Raw genomic sequence first — 18432 nt, forward strand, 5'->3', positions numbered from 1 at the left:
TTCAAACTTCATGCTCACTGAAAGCGAATAGTATTCCCCAGGTATTGGGCAGAATCATTTTACAACAAATACATTTCTAATGCAATTGTAGTTTATTTTATCACAAGGACCACACCGTACATATTCAAACTTACTGAGACTGTGCTAACATGGCCCCAGTACATTACAGCTCAAGTGACACATGAATACAAAGTATCAGATGAAGGCAAGTTACAATTGGCAGGCATGTGATGGTTACATTTTGTGTTAATCTCACTTTTCTCCCAGCATTTGTTCTCAGTGAGATGCGTATAGTTGGATTTGTTGGTCTGCTGAAGCCATTTTGCACAAGACAGTTTTAAAACTGCTAGTAGAGAATTTCCCTTCTGTAGGGTAACCAGAGCTAATATGGAGTGTGTGTGGGGGGGACGGGGGGGGGACTGTCAGGTACTTGCAAGGGCAGGAGGGAGAACAGTGGAATGTGGTGGTCCATTATGGACCTTATGCCACTGACTCAGCTAGAGTAGGCCCATCTTCTTGTTCTAACTTCCACCAGAGCCAGGTGTCAAAGAATGAGAAGGCTGCAAACAACTCTCTGCAACTCCCACTCTCCTCTACATCCCAAGCACAGCTAGAGAATCAAGGTCATGGTACGGATTGGTATGCTCAGTGAATGAAAATAAAGACGCAGTTTGCAAGTTTGGTATTGATTATTGTTCATTGTGTGATGGACAGCCTCCCTCTCTGCAAGGTAGTTTCTACGGGGTTTTTCTTACCTATGGCTGCATTCCACTGCAAACAAACAATATAATGAATGCATAACACTTATGTTTGCCTCAGAGCTCAGATTTTTGAGCTGTATTTTTAAAGGCTATGGGTCAGATCTTCAGCTGGTATAAATTGCTGTAGCTCCATGAACTTCCGTAGAGATTTATCAGTTTACAGGATCCCAGGCTCTGGCCCTATTTGTCCAGTTAGTTGAATTATTTTATTTACTTTTTGTATTTTTTTAAATTGAAAGGCTACGGGATTTGGCTCCTCAATAACTTGAGCACTTTTGGAAAATTTTACCCATTGTCTTTTGGATGAAATGTAGAACATGGCCCTCATTATTTATGGTCAGTGCAGAGGCCATGAAAATTTTCACAGAAGGGCTAATCCCTCTTTTTATCTTGGGTAATTATACTTTTCCTATATAGGTATGCCAAATAGCTCATAGACAGGTCTCTTGACTCTGTCCTGGGCCCTGAGTGCTAATCCTAGTTTCCTACTGAATCATTCGACTACCTTATGTAAGTCACTTCCCATTTCCCCATCCATCAAAAGGAAATAATGATACATTAGCCGTGTTTTAAAAGCAGACAGAGGTCTACACCTGAATAAACACTACATCACTGAGTACTAAAATCTCCCACGTGCTTTCGTTTCTGTAAATTATTCTTTACTTCCTAAACTTTTGTGAAGTCCTGCTGTGCTCTGTTAGAATTTGTTGTGTTTCATCTCATATGCTGTTATACTTCAATTTGGAGTAAGAGTGATTCCTCTATAGTTTGCACAATCAATGTTTGTGCACTGGGATCCATTTGGCTGAATGTGAAGGCAGAACATTATCCTTATTTTACTTGCCCATCTGGTATAGACATGAAGGCTCATTAACTTCTGTGGGACTCTCATAGTCTCAGTTGATAGTTTTTATGACAATACTAACCTTTTTGTTCCTATATATTACAAATGGAATTACTAGTAGGTGAAGAAAATGTGCACAGAGAATAAAATACAGATTGCAGCCCTTTATAGACAAGTGCTACCGTATTCAGACATAGATGAAGCTTTTCAATCAGTTTGTCCTCTAAGTCCTCTAAAAGTCATATTTATTTATTTTTTAAAAGTCACACACACATTAAAGAAGTCATATAACACGCTACCGTTCCAAACCCTTTGTAATTTCTCTATGGATTAAGTAAAGCCTGTGATCATATCTTTATCCTTATCTAGTATTTTATCACTGATTTTATTCAGGTAGTTGACCTTTCTTATGAGCTTCAATAAATCAGCAAATCCTATAGAATACTGTGAAGCATGACTGGTTATTGTCTAATAAGTCTACCCTCTCTTCCTCCCCCTCCCCACAAAATCCTCTTCGAATTCCAATGGGATAGTAAAGATTGTTGCTTTAATAGAATGTTAGTGCTAAAGGAGCTATCAGTGCCCTTCATTATCAATGTGTGTAAAAGGACAAGGATTTAAAGTCTTGACATTTTAGGTAATTTCTTCATAACACAATAGCTCTTTGAAAGTCTGAAATTCAATTCAACATGCTCCCCTACCTGCATATAACCTTAAATACAAGTTGAACAGCCTCATTTAGTCATAATATCTTTAGACGACAAGCTCAGGATCTGTCCTCTTCATATGGTACATGCTTACATTTCTATGCAGAATCTATCAACCCATGCCCAACATAATAGCTATGCATTTGTCACTAGCCCCTAGCGGATTTGCACAATGCTGAAAAACGTGGGATCTCCCAAAGAAGAGGGGCAGACATCTTAAATTTGTACGGAGTCAAGCATCTGGTAAGCCAATCAACGGCAACTTGTTTATGAGAAAATGCATACACAGGTTTTCTTGCATGCTAGATCTTGTGTGGGTGTGGAGAAGTTAGAAATGCATATAATATGTAGCACTGAATAGCTTTTCAGTCATGTGATTATAAACTGCTAGAATATACTAAAAATAGCAAACACTTTCAGTCTACATTCAAAGTATGACCTGAAAAGCCTCTGCAGAAACTTAGTCATACACCAGCATTGGTGAAAACATTAACAAACAGGAACTGGGCATGATTTACATTTCAGACTTACTGGTATTTGGCAGTAATACTAACCACTCTCCATTATAATTCTTGCCAGGTAACTGGAGAATTATACACTTTACATCAAGTCTAGGGGTAAAATTTTCAGAAGTGCCTAAGCAAGATACATGCCTCAGAGCCATTTTCAAGCGACTTAAGCCCTTAGCTCAGTGGTGCCCAAATGTTTCCTGTCTCCCCTCCCACCTTCATTACTGCACAGCTGGTTCAGCCGTGGAGCTTGGGCTGAAGGCGGAGCTGGGGGCAGAACTGGGGATGCTTTCTGACAGAAAATTAGTTCCTGGCCTGTACTTAGAACAAAAATGTCAACAGCTAAACCAAGTTACTCTATTTCTTTAGGTAACCTAGCCCAGAGCATAGAACATTAGAGGTGAAAAAGCTCAGATTAGACAAGGTCCAAATGCTCCTGGTTCATGTGGTAGCACACATTTATGAGCATACTGGTGGGTTCATATCTAAGCTGAGAGTCTTTGCTCTGGTTCAATTGCACTTGATGCAGGACTTGAGCAAGAAGTGGAGCAATGGTGGCTTTACGTCATTTTTATATTTCTTCCCATCCTGGAGCTGGCTAGTCCCTGTGCTTATCTTAGACATTCAAGATGCTTTAAGGCTCTACCTTGGGATTTATCAAACTTCATTGCACTGAGACCCCCCCTCTGACAACAAAAATTACTACACCACCCCAGAAGGGGGAACTGAGCTTGTCCAAGCCCTGCTGCGCTGGGGTCAGGGTTGGGGAGGCCTGAAGCCCGAGCCCCACCACCCCAGGCAGGGGAGGGACGCAAAGCCGAAACCCAAGGGCTTCAGCTTGTAACTGAGCCCTGATGCCCAGGACTGAAGCTGTTGGGTTTCGTCTCTGGCCCCGGGGAAGCTGGGCTCAGGCTTCAGCTTCGGCCCTAGGCAGTGGAGCTCAGGCTTTGGCCCCAGGAAGTCTAAACCAGCCCTGATGACCTCATTAAATGGGGTCGCGACCCACAGTTTGAGAACCCTGCCCGACATAATTTTGCCTCATCTTCCCTGGTCTTATCACATCCTCATTCCCCTCCTCTCTGCTAATTCTGCCAGGCTCAACATACCATTTGTCTGCCTTTCCCGTATTTGTCTCTGAGCCTTTTTACACACAACTCCCCGTAGATGGCACTTTTCCTGAACTTGTCATAGCTACCCTCTCCTCAAAACTCACTTCTTCCATGATGAAAAAAGAAAAGGAGTACTTGTGGCACCTTAGAGACTAACCAATTATGCCTCTCGAAAACTAGCTGCCTAAGTTATCTACTTATTTATCTAATCTCTCCGTTAATGAAGAATTTACTCATTTAAATGAAGATAAACGGTGGAACACTAGAAGAGAGGGAGATAAAAATTGGAATTGAAGCTAGGGATTGCTTGGGTGGGTGGAAGTAAAGGGCTTAGAGGGACCATCTTTTCAAAAAGGCAAAAGTGGGACCCATGTAGGAGCCCTGTCCGCAAGGCCCCACCTCTTCCCCCAACCTCCTGCCTCTCCTCTCCTCTTGAGGCCCTTCCCCCTGGCCAGGCCAGAAGCCAGAACCAGGCAGTGGTAAGAGCTGCCCAGGAACCTGGGCCGCTGTGGAGAGACCTGGACCCTCCACCTCCCCTGGGCAGAGGTCTGGCATGCTCAAGATGCTTGTGTCCCTGCCCCCTAGCGAGCACCGCCCATGGCAGATAGAGGGTCTGGGGCTCCCCAAACCAACCTGGAAGGCTCTTGCTACTGCCCAGCTCTGGCTTTTGGCTTGCCCGGGGTGGGCCCTCTAGGGGAGGGGGAAGGGAAGAGGAGCAAGGGCAGGGCCTCATGGTGAGGGGGGCTAAGGCAGCTGGGAAGAGGCTGGTGCTGCCCCAAGCCTCATGCAGGCACTGGAGGGAATCTGAGCCAAATGCTGTCTGGAGTCATTCAGCCCAGGACCAGGACTTGAACTCTGCATTTCAGAACTGTCCCACCCAATTCAGGATGGGTGATCACCCTAAAAGGGCTGATGGGGGAGGGGAAGGGACTTTAGTGTTTCATTTAGCCCCCCCTTCAAAAACAAAAAAACAAACAAACAAAAACCCAGTAGAATTACTGAGCCATGTGTGTACCATTTTGCTTATATATTGTTTGACTATCTTACATCTTTTGTCCTTCTTTGCCTTTCCAGTCTCCATGCTCTTTGAAGTGGAAACAGTGTCCTCTGTATTTTGGAACACACCTAGGGCATTTTGAATAACACCACAATCTAAATAATAATACAAAACCAAATGCTATCTTTCCTTCCCAGCCCAAGCACCACCCAAAAACATGATCCTAGGCATTTGTTTTGAAATATATTTGAAAGAGTTTTATTTTTCGTGAATGTTTGCAAGCAATGAGATTTTCTGAAAACTTGTTTAAAAAGGCAGACAAAGGAACAGTTAAAGAGAGCGTGTTACCCTACCTGCAACTTTACAAAGAAGTTTTAACAGTCAGATGAAAAACAGGTGGATGAACAAAATGTTTGATGTACAAAAATAGCATTATAAAATAAAATAAGAGATATAGAACTCCAGAACACTCTAGAACAGAAATAGCTACATGCAACAGAAAACATTTTATTATGGATCTGTTTATGCATCTAAATTTAACAGAAATTATTTTGAAATCTTGATATTTGTTACTGAAATGGACTTTCAGATCAATGTGGTGTCTCAGTGCTACCGCAATAATGACTTTAAAAGAAGCAACTGAATGAAGCTGAAACAACTGTTTTCATGATGTTTACTGATTTGTTTAGTACTTGGTTCTCAGAAGTATGTAATCTCTGTATTTGAATAACTTACTGATAACAGCTGACAATCCTAACATTGTAGTAATTTTTCCTCAGAAAAGAAAACCTATTTTTCTAAGCATAGAAAATTCTAACTAATGTAGAGAACCTTTTACAATTCTACATCCATACTATAAAAGTCCTACTGTACATATTAAGGATCCCTACAGTTGTAGTTTTTTAATGGCGAGGTGTCCCACAACAGAGTTTATCTTCTTTGCAATTAACCTGAATCACACGTTTTCAACTTAGAAAATGTCATGAACTTTGTAATGGCAAACATTACACAGAATTTTAGGTAGAGTGAAAAACAACAACATTAAGTTACTGCTAAATTAACTTCTTAGTGATCTCATTCTATTATATTAGTTTTACATTTTTATATATGCACAATACCAAAAGTATGCTTATTTCATGCTAAAATATTGTCTCACAATGTTATTCTGATCTTTTTACTTGAGGCAAACTGATACAGACCTAGCCAAAAATAAAAGCACACTATTAGGTTTGATGATAGCTGAAGACAACATCCTTTTTGAAAAAAATCACTCACCACAATTCAGTGAATATAAACAGTGAATGACATGATTTTCAAAAGTGCTAGGCATCTACAAAGCTCAGTAATGTCAATAGGAACTTCAGGTGCTTAGTACCTTAGGAAAAAAAATAATCAAACTAAGTTAGAAAAAACACCTCAATATAATTTGAATGACTATAGTACAGATAATTCACAGACTCTTGCTCCTTTCACACGAGTGCTTAACATTTAATCTTTTTGAAAGCTGATTCTAAAAATACAAATAAAATCTAGAATGCTTTAAGAAAATGAATCATCTTTCACCCTCTATTTGTTCAGAATTTTGTTTAAACTAATATTGCTTTTCACCGCTCACTGATAAGTTAAGAATGTTGCAGAATAAAGTAAAATTTGATTTTACAGATGTATATGTGATAACTAAAAACATCACAGAAGCACAGAGGTAGAAGGCTTCAAGGAATTAAACCTGAGTTACACCATCATTACTCTCTAGATATCTAACATAATAAAGTTTTCTAATACCCTTTCAGCATATAACATCTTGTATCACTTGAAAATCTTTTTTTGGCTTCAGTACAACACACCATGGCAACATCAGTAAAGTCAGTTACTTATCTCTTAAAGATATTTGTCCTTATTCCTTTACTGGAGTAACATATTAATGCTACATACAATAAACAAACATGGTATGTGAGGATGGATGAAGCATTTCATAAATATAATCTTAAACATTTTAGTATAATTTTTCTTTAACAATACAAGTAACCACACATACAGGATCTCTAAGATTTACTTTGAACAAATAAAGAGTGAACAGAAGAGGGGAATATATATATATATATTTATAGGAGAAATCTGTCATCTTCAGATTCTACCATCAAAGTGCATTCTGAAAAAACAGCAAAAGCTGCACCCTTTTTGGCACCCTTTTCTGTAGCACAGTGTCTCATAAAAACAAACCTGCCTTTGATTTCTGCTTTATTTAGAAAAATTACTCTTTTATCAGGAAACAATGATGATAAATGCACAGCCTTTCACTTATGATATGCAAACATAAAAAGCAGTAAAGGTATGCTGCCTCTCCCTAGTCAAAATACAGATGTGAGCAATTTCCAGTGTGAAGTATTTCACAGATTACATCACCAAACTTTAGGCACGTATACAAGGTAAATTAATTTCAGAGGGAAATTGTTTAAAAAAATGTAAAACTATTTAATTTTATTGACTGAAATTTACTAATGTATTATGGAAACAAATGACAATGTATTTTATGCACTGGAATCAACCTGTACATTTTATATTCATAATTTAGTTTTTATGCGATTGCTAATCAACATGTCAAACATGCTAAGTATATGAAATAACTGATAAGGACAAAACAAGTAATACAGGATTCCTTTAAAAAGGAATTTTATACAGTAGTTGCTTTAGCAGCAGATATCAGTAAGTGCTTGGCTTCTACCATTTACAGCATCGCTACAAGGATGACATTAACCAATGCAACATCAATCAGTACAGAGGTTTGGACCTGACACACTCTTTGATACTTGTTTAGGCAAACATTTGAAAAAGACTGTGTGAACGTGGAGTATTTCATATAATTGGAAACGAGGATTTCTCAGCAAAATATACTTGAAGTATACTAGTAGCCAATATCCCACAAACAAAATTTGATATTTACCATCATACATAAATTGTATGAATCAAATACTGTTTAATCGTGCTTTTTTTTGCGTATCTTTTAACCTTACTTCAATTGCAGTAAACATCTTCTTAAATTATACAGTGGCAAGTTTGAGTAATCTGTTTCAGCATTTATCTGACATTCCTTGAATCAGATGCATTTTCTGGTCTCTCACTGTACTTCTCTTCCCAGTGTCAAATTTTAAGACACAACCTTCAATTCCCAGTATATCTGGAAACAACAGTACCTTGTCTGTGCACCAAACCCAAAATGTAATGATGCTTGTCTTTTTCTTTGCTTTCATTTTAAAAAAAAAAAACGTATTTAAGCAAGCATCAGAAGCCGCATTGACCATGTTCAATTGAGAGATACTAGCGGCTGCTTATTCACTCCAAAAACAGGTTTACTAGATTACAGGCAAAGTAATGGTGTTCTATCGTGGCCTGATCCATCTTCTGGAATTCTAGGCAGGAGAGCAGATCGGGTCAATCCCCAGAATCTTTGAGGAGACAGATCTTTTTTAGCAGCTGTGAACTTCCACCCCATGTGATTCCCACAAATTCTGCACTGGGCTATAGTCCATGCATACCTAAAAAAAAAAAATAAAGTGTTTTGGCAGGAGTCACGTCATTCATGAGAACATTTTAATGGAACTGGAACAGTTAAATAACTCAGTAAGAAGAAAATATCAGTTTTAGTTTGGGATTTTCAAATGGGTTTATGGGATTCAGGGACCCAATTCTCATTGATTTTTCAACAGGGCTTGGGCACCAAACTCCCTAGGTCTCTTTGAAAATCTCAGCCTTTAACATTATTATATTGTCCACAAAAGTACAATAGTAAAAGCATTTTTATTTCACTATATATTTCAGTAATATGATTAATTATTGTGTGCCAATACAGGAGTATCAAAAATGCTTATCATAATAAACTTAAGACATAAGGGATGGTTTTAAGGATATATTTAAAGGAGAATGATTTTTCTGAGTTGCTGATAGATTTAATAAAGAATGAGGCATCTAGCTTGATAGAGCAATGGCTTCAAAAGGAAGAAAACCAAAATTCTACTGCCTCCAGAGGAGAAAATCTGAGAGTGAGAAGTAAGGACTAACTTCAGAACAGATAATATGAGTCACCAGATGCCTTCTGTGATGAATGCATGAAAGAAAAAAGATCCTCTGAGACAGAAGTTCTCAACCTCTTTCTTTCTGAGGCCTCCCCAACATGCTATAAAAACTCCAAGGCCCACCTGTGCCACAATAACTGGTTTTCTGCATATAAAAGCCAGGTCCAGCATTAGGGGGTAGCAAGCAGGACAACTGCCTAGGGCTCCATGCCACAGGGCCCCCCGCAAAGCTACATTGCTCAGGCTTCAGGCCTGGGTGATGGGGCTCAGGTCCCTGGGCTTCAGCCCCATTCTGTAGGCTTTGGCTTTCTGCCCTGGGCCCCAGCGAGTCTAATGCTGACCATGCTTGGAGGACCCCTGAAACCTGCTTACGGCCCCTCAGGGAGACCTGGACCCCTGGTTGAGAACCACTGCTCTGACAGATCAGTCAGTGAACTGGTTTTTCCATATATCCTGATGACCGCCCATCTACATCACTCACCACTGACAGGTGGACTTGTATTCAAAGGAGAAGCAGGCAGCAAGCTGAGAAATGGCAAATTTAAACGTGTGCAAATTAGTCAAGTACCCTGGAATGGCTATTGTGGTAGCTATCCATTTGTTTAAGTCAGCAAGTGAATGCAAAAACAGGGTCCAATTCCTTTAGGAGACAACAGATTACCATGGAGAGACAGACTGGTTAAAGGTGAGTTAAATTTGATGAGCAAATTATTTCTGATAGTATGGTACAGAAAGAAAGAGGCAGAAAACGATTTATGGATTAAAGTTAAGGACAGAGTTGTAGAACACAACCTACATTTCAAATTGTATGTGAATTATGACAAGCTTACAAGTGCAAGTTGTTGTTTTGTTTTTTTTTAATTATTCTAAAATATGCTTGTCTATTCAAACCAAAAGCTTAAATGGTTCTGGGAGGGATGGGCGGCAACTTTAAGGGAACCTAAACTTCAGCTGGAAGAAAGGATCATAGTGGTTGCTTAAGAAAATAACAGATAAAGGACAGAAAAAACACCAAAAATCGCACCACACCCAAAATGTTATATCCCGAGGTTTTTTAGTGGAGAGCTCAGGACAAGGCTGTGGGTAATGGGGGGAACCCTTTGATGTAGGAATCCAATTACTCAGATGCAACTCTTACTGGTTGCAGAAGCTGAGATCAACCTTTCAAACACGTGCACTATCTAAAAGAATTCATTACTGTAATTTTATTTGAGAAATTGATCTGTATCACTTTACCTTACCAAGACTTGTTCTGTGGAATAACCTTTTGAAAATAAAAGTCCATGGATAAACCATGAACAATTCTGACTGCTCTAAATTTGTTCAGTTTCCCCTTTGATTCTTGGCAGGATCTGAGACAGTTCCTGCACCTGTACATTTTGTTTTCCTCCTTGCCCTCTATCTCCTTCAAGTTAGAAAAACAGGATTTTATTCGCATCTTTCACCTGCTGAAGCGTACACACTTTTTAAGTGTTCGGAACTCAAATAGCTTCAAAATTAGGTTATTATTCCAGCAGTGCTACAGGTGCTAAAGAGTTTATTTAAAAAATGGTTCAGGAATAAACACCTTTGTTATTTTGAAAAGTAAGTACCTTACTTCCTCAAACAGCAGAATTATATCACTGCACATTTAAATCAGTCTCTGGATAATATTTCTATTTTTCGATTATTATTAAAGCATAGCTGACAGTTCGTGGATTTTTCTAAATATTCTATATAGGAACAATTCCACTTATGCATCACGTTTTCTGTATTTGCCTCTAAATCTTTTTATCACCAAAGATATCTGCAGAGAAACAATATGGCTTTTTTCAGAATTCATCTGTTTATGCTGTACAATTCCCTGTTTAAAATTTTTGTAGGGACAACACTGGTCCCTACAGAAATAATTATAATATGTTTCAGAGGAACAGCCGTGTTAGTCTGTATTTGCAAAAAGAAAAGGAGTACTTGTGGCACCTTAGAGACTAACCAATTTATTTGAGCATGAGCTTTCGTGAGCTACAGCTCACTTCATCAGATGCATACCGTGGAAACTGCAGCAGACTTTATATATACACAGAGAATATGAAACAATACCTCCTCCCACCCCACTGTCCTGCTGGTAATAGCTTATCTAAAGTGATCAACAGGTGGGCCATTTCCAGCACAAAGCCAGGTTTTCTCACCCTCCACCCCCCCACACAAATTCACTCTCCTGCTGGTGCTAGCCCATCCAAAGTGACAACTCTTTACATAATCAAGTCGGGCTATTTCCTGCATAAATCCAGGTTCTCTCACATCCCCCCCACCCCCATACACACACAAACTCACTCTCCTGCTGGTAATAGCTCATCTAAACTGACCACTCTCCAAGTTTAAATCCAAGTTAAACCAGAACATCTGGGGGGGGGGGGTAGGAAAAAACAAGAGGAAACAGGCTACCTTGCATAATGACTTAGCCACTCCCAGTCTCTATTTAAGCCTAAATTAATAGTATCCAATTTGCAAATGAATTCCAATTCAGCAGTTTCTCGCTGGAGTCTGGATTTGAAGTTTTTTTGTTTTAAGATAGCGACCTTCATGTCTGTGATTGCGTGACCAGAGAGATTGAAGTGTTCTCCGACTGGTTTATGAATGTTATAATTCTTGACATCTGATTTGTGTCCATTTATTCTTTTACGTAGAGACTGTCCAGTTTGACCAATGTACATGGCAGAGGGGCGTTGCTGGCACATGATGGCATATATCACATTGGTGGATGTGCAGGTGAACGAGCCTCTGATAGGGTGGCTGATGTTATTAGGCCCTGTGATGGTGTCCCCTGAATAGATATGTGGGCACAATTGGCAACGGGCTTTGTTGCAAGGATAAGTTCCTGGGTTAGTGGTTCTGTTGTGTGGTATGTGGTTGTTGGTGAGTATTTGCTTCAGGTTGCGGGGCTGTCTGTAGGCAAGGACTGGCCTGTCTCCCAAGACTTGTGAGAGTGTTGGGTCATCCTTTAGGATAGGTTGTAGATCCTTAATAATGTGTTGGAGGGGTTTTAGTTGGGGGCTGAAGGTGACCGCTAGTGGCGTTCTGTTATTTTCTTTGTTAGGCCTGTCCTGTAGTAGGTAACTTCTGGGAACTCTTCTGGCTCTATCAATCTGTTTCTTTACTTCTGCAGGTGGGTATTGTAGTTGTAAGAAAGCTTGACAGAGATCTTGTAGGTGTTTGTCTCTGTCTGAGGGGTTGGAGCAAATGCGGTTGTATCGCAGAGCTTGGCTGTAGACGATGGATCGTGTGGTGTGGTCAGGGTGAAAGCTGGAGGCATGCAGGTAGGAATAGCGGTCAGTAGGTTTCTGGTATAGGGTGGTGTTTATGTGGCCATTGTTTATTAGCACTGTAGTGTCCAGGAAGTGGATCTCTTGTGTGGACTGGACCAGGCTGAGGTTGGTGGTGGGATGGAAATTGTTGAAATCATGGTGGAATTCCTCAAGGGCTTCTTTTCCATGGGTCCAGATGATGAAGATGTCATCAATGTAGCGCAAGTAGAGTAGGGGCTTTAGGGGACGAGAGCTGAGGAAGCGTTGTTCTAAATCAGCCATAAAAATGTTGGCATACTGTGGGGCCATGTGGGTACCCATAGCAGTGCCGCTGATCTGAAGGTATACATTGTCCCCAAATGTGAAATAGTTATGGGTAAGGACAAAGTCACAAAGTTCAGCCACCAGGTTAGCCGTGACATTATCGGGGATAGTGTTCTTGACGGCTTGTAGTCCATCTTTGTGTGGAATGTTGGTGTAGAGGGCTTCTACATCATAGTAGCCAGGATGGTGTTATCAGGAAGATCACCGATGGATTGAAGTTTCCTCAGGAAGTCAGTGGTGTCTCGAAGGTAGCTGGGAGTGCTGGTAGCGTAGGGCCTGAGGAGGGAGTCTACATAGCCAGACAATCCTGCTGTCAGGGTGCCAATGCCTGAGATGCTTTCCATAAACTTGTCTATGTCATAGACAGAGAAACTCTTCGGAAATAAATATCCCACTTATATGCTCCAGAAGCTGGACTGTGTTTAAATATATTATTTAAAGTTTTCTATTTTATTTTAAAAGCTGGGTATTCAAAATCGCCAACCTACTTAAGAAGCTACTAGTCCAGTTATATGGTTTATATATGAGATTTTCCTCGTAATTTTTTTAGACAAGATGAGTAACATGACATGGTCTGAAATGATCAATATGCTAAATATTCTGCTTGGCATTTTGATTCAACTACACTTGTAGGGAGAGTGGTGATGAAGCATCAAAGATAAACGGAGGAGACTGAGGGAGAACAGAAGTAAATTACACTTAATCCTTTTCAGTGATCTATCAGATATTTGATAGTGAGGAATCAGTAGTCAGGATTAAAGTGTGCACCACTTAAAGTTTCTAATATGAATAAAATAAATACAAATCTATACATTTTAGTCCATGAAAGACAGAATTCCCAACTATAAGCAATATAAACAACCAAAATAGTTTAAAACAAGGTCCTCAGATTTGTAAATAATCTCTAGTCATAATGAGAGACTGTCACAGTTTACTATGTGGAAAGTTCTAGGGTTGGAGATTACATACTGAAGACAATTCAAACTGGGGAGGGAGGGAGGGAGGGAAGTAGTAACAGTAGTATCATTCTGGAGACTGAAATGTTTTTAAAAAGAATGAAAGACATGATCCTACAGCTAACAGATTTTATGGTGATAGTTAATGTCACCTGACACTTTAGTTGCTGGTTCTTTCGCCATCTCCGTGAAAGACTGTAAGCCCTCTTGGGACAGAGTATCTATTTTACAATGAGGCCCTGATACCTACCTGACTGGGGTCACTTGGTACTACTACAATACAAATTATAACACTCCCTATTATATATAGTTATTTATCAAGATGCTGGTTGGGTAATTAAAAGAGAATTATTCAAAAACAACTTTTAAAACGTGGCAAAATGTATGCACAATTTTAAAGGTACAAGAGAATTTTCAATACGTTTTGTCTAACTTGTCCAATTTATTTTAGATTAAGAAGGAATACTAAATTTACTTTTTTCTTCATTTACAGTAGTTAAATTATCATTTTTAAGAGTTTAGAAAATAATGTAATGTCTGCTTCTCAGCGTTTGTAGGCCAGAATGCATTTAAATCAGAATTATAAATTTCTATTATTTGCTAATAAGATTTCTGAACTGTATTTTGTAATACTGGAGTACATTATTAGTAGAAAGAAATACTGTTTTACCCAGGAAACCAACTGTGCTCTGTAGAAGGTCGGCCACTCAGACTCAAGTTGCAGGCTTTGTACACTGTAAGGGTCTCATGGACATATCCATGAGGATTCACATATGCTGCCATGGGTCCACACAGGGATAAACTACAACGGATAAATAAGAGCCAGTTATGTACTTTGATAATTTCCCAAGACATATATCAAAAAGGAAAACAGGGCTGAAAAGTGTTCATAAAATTAAAACAACTCTAATTAGAAAATGAATAGAGGAAGGAAATTGCCAAATGCTTAAAAATATTTTGCATAAAAAGCAGTCTAATATGCTTGTAGACAAAATTTATTGAGTTACAGTATTAAAAGATGGAATAAAAATAGGTATGTGCACCTTCATTACATGAGAGAACATTACTTGCCTCCACTGAGTAAAAACTTACAACAAATAGCAACACTACTCATCCTCTTAATTCTGCCTTTAAAATTGAGCAGTCAGAAAAATAAGCATTTACCACACTAATGTCTCAATTTCAAAAAAGTAGTTTAAAAAGACATCCCACAAATGAACATAGCAGCAGCTAAGCGTTCCACAATCTATCGTTTAGATAATTACTATAGCTGCTTATCACACGGACAAAACAAAACAAAAAAACCACTATGAAGAACCTTTGTTAAGCCAAGAAATCTTTTAACCTTCAAATCATCATAGGTGATAGACAGATATTAGTTATCCTGGGTGAAGCTGGAGACAAGGCCACCAGCAGTGGTAACTGTTTTCAAGAAATACTATATTGACATACCTATTAATAAGGACAATGGATAGGTCATGCATATAAGAATGAATTGCCTACTACAACTCTTAGAATGATTTTTAGACTGTTTGACATCACGTCATATCCAACGATACATGTCTTCCTTGCTTCATAACATACTAATAGCACATCTATGATACTCAAATCACATACAGTAATCTGAAATCAGTGCTTGTTAAAATGTGGAAGTATTATGCACAACTGAGATTTTTTTCCCTATTACTTCTGAATTAGGTTAATCAGATCCGAAATATTACAGTGATATACAAGAATTTAGACTCCAAAATTCACCCTAAGAGTACAACCCTACAGTGGCTGGGGGCTGGGCCAGATAATATAACATGGACTTTCAAACTCCAACTTCTATTATTCTAAAGTCATCATAAATAACCCTTTTGTTAGATGTCTGTGGACTGGATGATGTCTGAGTTTATTTTATCTATATTGTTTTACACAGAGAATTTCCTGTGAATATTTATTGATCAGCTCAGAACAATCTCAGAAGAATAAAATGCAAAGAGAAAATGAGAGTTGTAGGAAGAGCAAAACTATTAATACATATCCAATTTTCATTTATTGTAATGTTGACAAAGTACAGGAATTGCATGTCTTCCAAAGAAGAGACTAAACTAATTAAAAACTCACCTGAATATTTCATTCTTAGTTGTTATTTCTGTGTCTTGACATTGTTTACAACAAAGAGATGTACACTTCAAAAGAAAAACAAATACACTATCATTAGGACAACTTTACTCACTTCTGCATGTTTGTCATCAAAGTAACATAATCACAAGCTTTTTTGTTTTTGTTTTTTAAAAGAAAAGGTCTCTGACTATGTAACTGTAATAAATTAGGAAAAGGACTATTCTTTCAAGAGCTTTTGAAAAACTAATACTTCTAGAGAAATAAAAAGATGTTGCTATTTAATATGTAACATAGAAAAGGAGGACAAGTATAAACATGAGCTTTTAATTTCGGCAAAATGTATTAAGTTCTGAAATACTGGGAAAGAGTGCTTTTAACTTCAAGAAAAAATATTTTTAAAATTAAATGGATTGATTCCCTCACCACCCTTCTTCCTATGACCCCTGTGAAGTACTGTAACAGATTAATCTACCACTTAAAATTACTAGAAAGTAAGCTGGAATAGAACAAAATTACTGACCTTTCCCAGAAACTAAACCTGTAAAAATCAGTTCATAATAATACTTTATTCCAGTATAAATTTTTGAGATATAAAATATTTCCTACCTTTTTTAAAAAAAGAATAATACTTTTGAAATTGTCAGTGAAACAATTTAATAAGTTTATGAAACCAAATGTTGTTTTAACAATATTCACTTAAAACAATTTATGTAAATCACAGTTCGTACTTTTGGTTCCAACTAAGTTCTGACCCCTATTCCTCATGTCCTGCTCACTTCAGCATGTTGCTCCTTTTGTTTCCTCTTACTTATGCCTTTTGGGGGGCTTTTTGGTGATGTGCACTATACCCTGAATGACTTCCCTCTAATAATGTGCCAACTGTCATTACTTTCCTTCCTGTTCCTCAACACCCACTTCTTTTTGCCTGACTTCCCCACCACTAACCCATTCCTGTGTGCCATCTTCTATTGTTCTTTCATTCTACTGCACTTATCTTAAAATTATCAGAATTTAAGCATCAGACATCACCCATATTCTCCTTTATTTTATTCTTTGTCCATCCTTCCCTTCTTTACCTGGTGTTTCAATCACTAGGACTGTCTGATTTATAATGTAAACTCTCTGGGGAAGGAATCATGTATGTATTATTTCTGTATAGTGCTATGCATATTTTTAGCGCTATATAAATAAACTGTTTATCATAAGAGCAGTGCAAGTTTTATTCACAAAACGCATTACTAATGCAATATATTTCACATGCATTAAGGCAATAGGCCAGATTCTGACCTCAGTTACAACACTAAATCAAAAATAAATCAAAATTTGGCTGATTCTGTATGTAATCAATTTAGTGGCCTTATATTATATATTACTCCAACAGTTAGAGAGATTTATATAATATATTTTTACAGCTGGATCTTCACATGTACACTCGTGTCCTATATTGTTGGGCAAGGAAAGACTATAGACTAAAGTCAATGCTATATATTTCATAAGGGCAGTTCAGGTCTCCTAGTCTCTTTTAGGATTTATAAAAAGATGTACCTAATGCAGTTTTTGGAATTGCATGAGTGTTAACATTAGAACATTTTATAATTTCAGCAACAGGAAAGGGGTGGCTAATCTCCTAAATGATTAGAGAAATCCTATCTGAAAATTTTCCCAATGCAGCCCTAAAAATCACAGAAATGTAGGGCTGGAAGGTATCATGGGAGACGATCTAGTCAATCCTCCCATGCTGTGGCAGACCAAGAATGCCTAGACCATCCCTTGCATAATCACAGGTTTCAGAGTAACAGCCGTGTTAGTCTGCATCCGATGAAGTGAGCTGTAGCTCACGAAAGCTTATGCTCAAATAAATTGGTTAGTCTCTAAGGTGCCACAAGTACTCCTTTCCTTTAGACCATCCCTGTTTGTGGAATCCCCATCACTGGAGGTTTTTAAGAACAGGTTAGACAACCTTTCTTGGTAACTTATTCCAGTATTTAACTATTATTATAGTTAAAAAGTTTTTCCTAATATTTAACCTAAATCTGCCTCGCTGCACATTAAGCCCATTACTTCTTGTCCTATCTTCAGTGGACATGGAGAACAGTTGATCACCGTCCTCTTTATGACACCCTGATGAGCCATGGGCTCAAGGGAACTTTGACTTAACATATTTGAAAACTGTTATCAGGTCCCTCTCAGTCTTCCTCCTCAAGATTAAACGTACTCAGTTTTTTTTAACCTGTCCTCATAAGTCAGGTTTTTTAAAGCTTTTATCATTTTTGTTGCTGTCTCCAATTTGTCCACATCTTTCCCAAACTGTGGCACCCAGAATTGGTCACAATACTTCACCTGAGGCCTCACCAGTGCCAGGTAGAGAAAAAAATTACCTCCCTTGTCTTACATATGATACTACTCTTAATATAACTCAGAACGATATTGGCAGTTTACACAACTGCAGCACATTATTGGCACATATTCAGTTTGTGATCCACTATAACCCTCAGATCCTTTTCTTTGAAGTATTACTGCATAGCCAGTTATTCCCCATATTGTAGTTGTAATTTTTCCTTCACAAGGGAAATACTTTGCACTTGTCTTTACTGATTCATCTTGATTTCAAACCAATTTGTCAAGGTCATTTTGAATTCTAATGGTCTTCTCCAAAGTGCTTTCAACCGCCTCCGAATTTAGCGTCAGCCACAAGTTTATAAGCTTACTCTCCACCCCATTATCCAAGTCATTAATGAAAATATTGAATAATACTGGCCCCA

At 38.4% G+C, this 18432-nt stretch overlaps 1 protein-coding gene across 6 annotated transcripts in view; it reads right to left on the reverse strand.

The window, feature by feature from the left end:
* Window positions 1–73: 73 nt before the first annotated feature.
* CRBN (cereblon) overlaps window positions 74–18432 on the reverse strand; it is a 55360-nt gene continuing 37001 nt past the window's right edge. For 4 of the 6 annotated variants that reach the window (XM_075130273.1, XM_048858831.2, XM_075130275.1 and 1 more), the window contains exons 9-11: window positions 15671–15735; window positions 14232–14363; window positions 74–8460 (exon numbers count right to left, since the gene is read on the reverse strand). In XM_075130273.1, coding sequence (XP_074986374.1) covers window positions 8283–8460; window positions 14232–14363; window positions 15671–15735 — 375 coding nt within the window. In that variant the 3' untranslated portion in view covers window positions 74–8282. Of the gene's footprint in view, window positions 8461–12666; window positions 12882–13043; window positions 13278–14231; window positions 14364–15670; window positions 15736–18432 lie in introns of those variants that run through there. The other 2 variants (XM_048858832.2, XM_048858835.2) reach the window with 2 other exon arrangements.

This window comes from Caretta caretta, chromosome 7, assembly GCF_965140235.1.
Source record: "Caretta caretta isolate rCarCar2 chromosome 7, rCarCar1.hap1, whole genome shotgun sequence".
Taxonomy (NCBI): domain Eukaryota; kingdom Metazoa; phylum Chordata; order Testudines; family Cheloniidae; genus Caretta; species Caretta caretta.